Source organism: Lactuca serriola, chromosome 5, assembly GCF_051521515.1.
Source record: "Lactuca serriola cultivar US96UC23 chromosome 5, Lser_US96UC23_V15, whole genome shotgun sequence".
Taxonomy (NCBI): domain Eukaryota; kingdom Viridiplantae; phylum Streptophyta; class Magnoliopsida; order Asterales; family Asteraceae; genus Lactuca; species Lactuca serriola.
The window spans coordinates 348,602,303-348,611,030 of NC_136412.1; the positions used below are offsets into that span (position 1 = coordinate 348,602,303).

Here is an 8,728-nt window from a genome sequence, read left to right on the forward strand (position 1 = left end):
TTTCGCTTCGATTCAAACTTCCTAATCTTGATATAAGATAGAAAGCGAACGAAGTACTTGTGAGACCGGTGTAGTCTATTGAACAAGTAGGTTGGAGATAATTTAATTTGGCGAGGAAATATGTATATAAACTCTCAACAAAAATTTAAAACTGGATTCTAAGGGAAGAAATGTTATTGGTGATAACAATTTCATAGAAATCACACAAAAGAAAATTTTGAGCTTTCATGGAGGTACGTCCGTCAATGCATTAGTGAAAACTAGAGCAAATTAATTGTTCACCGTCAATTCGTATTGGGTATTGAATGTTGGGTTTCACTTAGATCGTAGTAGCACGAAACTAAGATCATGAACACAGTAATTGTGTAACCATAAACCTCAGTGGTAATTTTCGAGAGTCTCAAGGGTTACGTTTGTGAAACGAATGTGATGGAGAAATGGAATTTAGATGGTGTAAGAAATCAAAGTACCTCTGCTGTGAAAAATAGGACCAAGCAGAAAACTCTTATCTCATGTGAGAAGAGAGTTAGGTAGCTCAAGATTAGAATAAATATGATAGCCTAATTGGGAAGACAATGTTTGTGTATACCAAGTCATTAAGGCTATTATTCAGAATCAGGTGAGGCTTTGGACACATACCGCAGCATGCTTCTAGGGACATTTAGCTAATTCAACAATTTCCCCATAACCGAACACACAAATAAAATTAAAGCCAAAAAAAAATAAAGAACGAAATATTTTTGGAGTTTTTGAATTTATAAAAAAGATATTTTTGGAATTTTTGATAATAATAAAAAAATGAAATAAAAAATAAGACAAAAAAATGCGGAGAAAAAAAAAATTTGGAATCGAACCCGAGCGTTCGGTTTATTTCGGTTGGAAATTTTTTTTTTTTGGAACCGAACCTGAACGTTCGGTATATTTCGGTTGCCAAGGAAAATAGGTTTTAAAAAGAGAATAACTTTGACACTAAGATAAATGCATTTGAAACAATTATACATAAGAGCTACAACCATGAAAACTACCTTTGATTGATGAGCGAAAAGCAGATTATTCAACCGAACCCGAGCGTTCGGTTCTTTTCGGTACATTAGAACAAGACCCGAACCCGAACGTTCGGTCTATTTCGCTTCTTACTTTTGAGTTTGAGAGGTAATGTTTGGTACTGACTCCGATTCCATCATACCTAGCCGTTGTAGAATTTTGTTGAATGACGCTTCAGGAAGAGCTTTGGTGAAGATGTCAGCCAGTTGATCAGTGGTTCGAACAAAATGAATTTCGATGTTCCCATCTTCCACATGATCCTTAATGAAGTGATACCTCAGTGCTATGTGCTTAGTCTTGGAGTGTTGTACTGGGTTATGACAGATCCTAATTGCACTTTCAGAGTCACAATATAGTGGGATCTTTTTCATATTGAGTCTATAGTCCCGGAGTTGACTTTGGATCCAAATCACTTGAGAAGTGCAGGAGGCAGCTGCGATGTATTCGGCTTCAGCGGTAGACAGAGACACACAGGTCTGTTCTTTGATTGCCAACTAACCAACTTCCCGTCTAGGAATTGGCAGCCTCCAGTGGTACTTTTCCTGTCTAGTCCACAACCTCCAAGGTCTGCATCTGAATAGGCTTGAACAAAGAAACCTGAGTTGGATGGATACCATAGGCCTAAAGAGGTAGTTCGCTTGAGATAATGGAGTATGTTCTTCACTGCAAGCATATGAGGTTCACGTGGATTCGCCTGAAATCTAGCACAGTAACAAACAGAGAACATTATATCAGGGCTGCTAGCAGTAAGATACATCAGAGAACCGATCATCTGGCGATATAGCGTAATATCAACTGCTGGGTTATCCAATGATGGAGTGAGCTTGGTGTCGAACGCCATTGGAACTTTAATCTTTGAATCTCCCATCATGCCAAATTTTGCAAGGAGAGTCTTCGTGTAAGCTTCCTAATTAATAAAGATGCCTTTGGGTCCCTGTCTAATGTTTAAACCAAGGAAAAAGTTAATTGGACCCATTTAGCTCATTTCAAATTTAGTCTCCATCAGCTTTCTAAATTCAGCCGTTAAGCTAGGATTCGTTGAGCCAAAGATGATATCATTAACATAAATTTGAACAATCATAAGGTGGTTACCTTCCTTCTTACGAAAGAAGGTTGGGTCAACCGAACCTTGTTTGAATTTGGACATCTTTAAAAACTTGGTTAGTGTTTCATACCAGGCCCTCGGAGCTTGTTTCAGTCCATATACGGCTTTGTCCAAAATGTAACAGTGATTGGGGTACCTTTCATTGACGAATCCAGGAGGTTGCTCCACGTACACCGTTTTTTCAAGTTCTCCATTTAGAAATGCGCACTTGCCATCCATTTGGTAGACCTCAAAGTTTTTGTGTGCAGCATAGGCAAGAAATATTCTAACGGATTCCAGCCTAGCTACAGGAGCGAAAGTTTCTTCATAGTCGATTCCTTCCTCCTGACAGTATCCTTTCACCACCAGATGGGCTTTGTTTCGTATCACGTTGCCTTCCTTGTCCATCTTATTTCTGAAGACCCATTTGAGACCAACAATTGAGGCATCTTGAGGAGTTGGAATGAGGCGCCAAACTTTATTCCTTTCGAATTTATTCAGTTCGTCTTGCATAGCTTGAACCCAATCGGAGTGATCAAGAGCAGTGTTAACTGTCTTTGGTTCAACTTTTGAGACGAAGGAGTTAAACATACAGAATTCTACTTTTGAAAATAAGGAAGTTTGTTTTGCCTTTAGTTGTGATCGGGTCAGGACCTTTTCAGAGACATTACCAACAACCTGGGAAACAGGATGATCTTTGGTCCATTTGACAAGAGGAGGGTAATTTGGATCATAAGATGGATCTAATTCAGCATTTACCATCTCTTCTAGTTTAGATTGACTGTCATCGTCATAAACCATATCGGCATTCTCCCCCTCGACAGATAAGCTTTCAGGTGTGTTTTGAGTTTCCGGAGCTACAGGGGTTTCGGGAGGTGTCGAGCTTTCAGGTCTTGACGTACCTTCGGGTGTTGGAGCACCTTCGGGTGTTGCAGTGCGTTCGGGAGTAGCTTGAGAACTGTTCTCCCCCTCAACATGTGAGCTCGGCTGAGATGACGAAGATGGGTTCTCCCCCTCAACTGAAGCATCGTGCTGTGGAGGTTCGTTAGAACTTGATCCTCCTTCATTCATTTGCTTTGCAGCATCTTCGATGAGTTGCTTCAGATGATCTACTTTGTTGTCTGCTGCACTAGCTTCCGAGAGAGTTGCCTTCTCTGGTTCATCGAATAACTCGACGAACTTCTCAAATAGGTTTGCGATCGAGGCTGTGACTTGGCCTGTTTGAGAAAAGATTTCTCCAACTGTGTCTTCGTTGGTCTTTAGCTTTTTGACATAGCTATCATCAAAAGTCACATAATAAGTTTCTTCTATTTTCCTCGAGCGCTTGTTTAATACCCTGTAAGCTTTAGAAGTGAGAGAATAGCCCAGAAATATCCCTTCATCGGCTTTGACATCAAACTTGTTACGATGTTCTTTAGAATTGAAGATGAAACACCGTGAGCCGAATACATGGAACCCAAAGTTTCTTGGGTCCACATGAGCCTTTCACAGGAACAGGAATAGTAAGAGAGATGTCAACAAAATATGCTCTTTTTATTAAAGTTGTTTCATCTTTATTTTTAATGGTGAAAACCTTAATTTTATTGGGATTTGTTAAAGTCGATTTGGATTCAGGTTTAGGCACTGGGACATTGAAATGCTTTTGATCGGTTTTGACTGAGGAAACCTTCGATTTTCCTTTCAAATCTGTTGAAGATTTTGGATTTTGAGTATTAACAAAATTGGATTTAGAATGAGGTTGAGAGGAATTAGAAGGATTAGAAGAAGTAGAACGAGAGAATTTAGACTGAGATGTTTTCTTGACTTGAGGTTCTAAGTGACCCTTTTGTTTTTGATCATTAGTGGTATCGAACTTAGAACTTTGGTTGCTTTTGCTCTCAGAACCGAACTTATGCTTTCGGTAGCTTGTGTTTAATGAACCGAACCTTTGCCTTCGGTTATCATAATTTTCAGAACCGAACGTATCCTTTCGGTTGTTATGACCCTCAGAACTGAACTTCTCCCTTCTGTTGTTATTACTTTCTTGCGATCTAACAATACTTTTCTCTGACTTTGAATTTCTGTCATGATAAGAGAAATGGGCGTTTTGAGATTGCTAAAACTGTTTTCGTTCTGAGAGATTCTTCTTGTATCTCATATTCCTTTGCTGCTTCTGATTCTTCACTTGCTTCGGCTGTCGATGGATATTTGCTTTTTGCTTTTGCTTTTTGTCAGCCGGTTCACTCTGGACTGTTGGAGTTTCGCTTGAAGGAGTGACTTCTTTTGCAGGATCTCCTTTTTCTTCTGGTACATATCTGCCTTTGGTTTTCCAGGACGTCCGTTCAGACAGACCAACGGTTTCGTCAGCATTGTCGATAGGAGCGGACCAGAAGAACTCATCACAACCATCAGCATTATCTTCGTTTATAATGGCTGTGAGTTCAGTTGTCTGATGTTCGGTTACTCCTGTGACCTTATACACTTGATTTGGAGTCGTCCTTACCTTTTGGTATACAACAACCTTTTCTTCAAGGATCGGGGACTTTTGTTGGGACAAACGAGCAAACTCCACAGAATTTTCTGAAATAAGATTTTTGTGGTTTTTGGGTTCGCTCTTGACAAACTCAGAACAGTCAACTACGTCCTCTACAGAAATTTCACTCATATCATCATCCTCATTAAGCTCAAATGCATTTTCAACATCAATTTTATTTTCTGAGCTCAAGTTGACATTCAATGAGTCAAACTTTTGTATGGTGTCGGTCCTTAGTTTCAATTTATCATTTTCATCCAAAAGGTTTTTCAGCATGTCCTTATGGTCTTTGGACTTTATGAAATATTCGATTTTGTCTAGTCCATACATATAAGTCGGATTTACATCCTCAGACGAAACTACACTTTCGCAATTATATGCTTCAGCGTCGATTTCATCCTCCTTAAACTCAAGGAAGGGCAAAATAATGCGATGAATTTTCTGCCCTATTTCATAGTTTAAATGAAGTTGAGTGATATTAGTGTAAAGACATTTAGCAATTAAACAAAAGACATTTCTCTGTTTTAAAAGTTTCAAATTGTCTCTTTGTAAATAAATGTTTTCGTCCTTGGATTTGATTAACTCCGACTCCTTCAGCTCGATCCACATCCTCCGTTCCTCACTCTTTGAAGACGCCCTGCTTAATTGGTCAGTTATGTTAGAATTGGTGACCCGTGTTTGAGTTAAACTGCTGTCTAGATGCGAGATTCTTGAATTTACATTTTTTAATTCTTTTTCATATGAACTTTGTGGGACTTTGAATGAAGCAAAAATAGATTGTACCTTCTTTATTAATTCATCAAGCTCGTTAAACTGCACGCTGAGAGGTTTTGCTGTGAAGCACAAGTCTTCTCGCTTCTTTGTGTCTTCATTCCCACCGTCTGTGTTGTATCCCCTCATTTGAGATACATCCGACACCATCAAGCACTTTCCACCGCTTCCTTCATCTTTCGCAACATAAGCCTTTCCATGAGATGACTTCCTTACTTCATCATCCTCAGAGTCGGTTGACCAGACCTCCACGCCACCGAACTCATCATCTGCTACCGAACCCTGCACAATTAAAGCATTCATTGAAGGGTTAGTGACAACTTTCTTTTTCTTGATCTCTTCCAGCTTTTTCATTAACACAGCTTCTTCATCTTTCTCCTCATCCTTTTCTGCTATTTTCTTGAGGACACAATCTTTGGCATAGTGGTTCTTTCCTCCACAATAGTAGCAGTTCACACCCGAATCTCCTTCAGCTTTCGGTTCCTTCTTTGGTTCTTCTGCTTTCGGTTCTTCCCAGACCTTTTCAGAACTATAACTTCCCTGCCAATTTCGGTTCTTATTGGTAGGAAACCTTTTCTTGATGAACCTCTTCGGGTTTGACACCATCATTGCATAGTCTTCAGAGGTAAGGTCATAGTCCTCTACGTTAAAGTCTTTATCTTCCATCACACCTTTGCTTTTGGACAGAAAGGCCAATGATCCCAAGCTTGAAACAACATTTTTCTCCTGCAAGACAATCTTTTCTTGGGATTTCAAAATCCCTACTAGCTTTGCCAATGAGTAAGATTTGAATTGCTCATGTGCTTTAACAATGGACACAACCGCTCTCCACTCAGATCTAAGACCGTTTAAAAACGTAACTTTTTGTTCAATCAACTTCCTTTCAATATCATGTTTAATCATCTTACTAAGAAGATGATTGAAGCGATCGAACGTTTGAGTTACAGTTTCTTCAGGACTCTGCTTGAATTCACCAAACTCGGACAAAAGTAAGGTTTGAATGGAATGCTCGAGATCTTCATCTGTGGAATATAACTCTCGCAGCCTATCTCATATTTCTTTAGCAGTGTTGCACGAACTCACTAGCCTGAAAGTATCAGATTGAAGAGCGAATCTGATTAGTCTCAATGCTTTAATATTGCACTGAAACTTATCTTTTTCGTCTTGGGCAATATCTTTTACATCTTTCAACAGATCATTATACTCTTTCTGAGTTTTAATGATTCTGGATGTTGCTGAATGAGCGAATGGTCCAGACACGATTGCTTCCCAAATAAGATATCCGTTGTCCTCAGATCCAATGACATAATCTTCAAAGTGATGTGCCCAGACTTCGTAATCCTGGGTGTAAAGGATGGGAATCTTCGTCGTTGATCCAATGCTGTTTGAGATGTTAATGGGATTTGATTGTGACTCGTCCATGCTAGATCGAATAACCTGTTTAAAAGACCAGACTTGTAATATATTAAATTAGGGCAAAACGAATAAATGTTGAGTTACGTCAATTATGGGATGACGGCTCAATAAATATTAATTAATGCGGAATAACCCTAATCGCAACCTTTTTCACAGAAAAAATGTGTATGAATTACACAGCCTCCTGCTCTGATACCAATTGATAGGATATAATAACAAACGTGAAGATCGATTAGATCTATGAAACAGGTATTACGATGAACACAAAACAATAAATAAGACAAGAGTAGATCAAAATATGTCGAATGATTAGATCAAACAATCCTCAGCAGAGCTCGACTAAGAACTTCCGCTGTAGAGGATTTAGGGTTACAAGAACGATAATAATAAACTTCTGAAAAATGATCTGATCGTTCTATACTCTCTTTTTCCAAGATGCATGCAAGCACCTATATTTATATTCAACCCTACTAAACTCACGGATGGACAGGCCCATACCGGAGATACAAAAATGGACTAGCTAACGAGCCCAATAGACGCAACATATTATACAAAACGCGACCCAACAAGGGATATAAAGAACGTCCAAAAATGGAGTCCATATGAAGAAGTTACATCATTTTAAAAATCTGGAAAATCATACGCGTGAAGCGCACACTAATGACATGGCACTACGAGAGGGCGCCACGTGGCATGGTCGGGGCATCCCCCCTTCTTCCGAGACATGGAGACGTGGCTCCATAAGGTTTGGACACATGGCACCACAAGAATAGGCCACGTAGAGACCTTATAGAAGCGACGAGGTGGACTAAGGAGGCGATGACATGTGGCAAAAGTCAAGAGATCCAGCCATAGTGTGCGACGTGCCCCTTTCCTATACACAACGTGCATTCCAATGTCCTATATATGACTATTTTTGCAGCCATTTCACCCACACGCTTCATATCCTTTCTCTCTGGATCAAATTCTTCTCTTAGGACCCGTTTTTTTTTTTTTGCTATTAGAGCGATATTAACGAGGGTTTGGAGCACCAGGTAGCCCGGTGAAATAGAGTTTTTGGTTTTGGAATTCTGCCCGCGTATTTTCCAGTTTTCGCTTAAAAGCTTTGTAAGTTAAGCTACACTTTATCTCTTTCGGTGTAACTTATATTTATGGCCATAAGTCATTATTATGAACCTATAATTAAGATTTCCCAGTAATCCCAAGTCATTATACTGATTGATTTACTTACAGGAGAGGTGTCTAAAATGATCACGTTGGCTTAGTTGTTGAATTTAAGAAAGGTTGTTATGCCGAAATGATACTGCCTCTCAACTGTCATGTCTGGCAGATCCTTACTTAATAGATCTTGAGGTAGACATTGAGATTAGTGAGGATCTAGACTATTATTAGTCTCCATGATCATTATACTAAAATATGTATTAATTATACTTAGTTTACGTCAAGAGATATCTAAGGTGTTAGGCGAAACTCTACCCAGATCATCAGTCATCCACCTAAGCCACATAAGTGCATAGTTCTTTTCATGAACATGATTTATAATAAGTATAATCAAAGTATTAAATATCTATTGGAAGTCATACGTGAATTATATGCTTATTGCATGAATTATATGTTAGGTGATATATATATATATATATATATATATATATATATATATATATATATATATATATATAGACACACACACACAGTGATATGTGCAAACCAAATATGGTACTATTTTTATGTTAGGATAAATAGATAACATTATATAATAATATTAGAAGTAACATTTCGGAGAATAAATGAATAGTAATACCTAACACTTTGTACGGAATATATACACTAAGATATGTTAGTGTCGCCCAAGAATAGAGTTGGTATTAAAAGTTGGCTACAAACATTATAATATAGTCTAG

The 8,728-nt window shown here is 38.6% G+C and overlaps 1 protein-coding gene across 1 annotated transcript; it reads right to left on the reverse strand.

Annotated features, from left to right (window-relative positions):
- Nucleotides 1–5,203: 5,203 nt before the first annotated feature.
- LOC145052109 (uncharacterized) lies at nt 5,204–6,500 on the reverse strand. The gene is made up of 2 exons (XM_078999914.1): nt 5,424–6,500; nt 5,204–5,277 (listed from the first exon to the last, which is right to left on the reverse strand). The coding sequence occupies exons 1-2, from the start codon at nt 6,312–6,314 to the stop codon at nt 5,260–5,262; spliced, it is 909 nt and encodes a 302-aa protein (XP_078856040.1). The 5' UTR covers nt 6,315–6,500; the 3' UTR covers nt 5,204–5,259.
- Nucleotides 6,501–8,728: the final 2,228 nt, after the last annotated feature.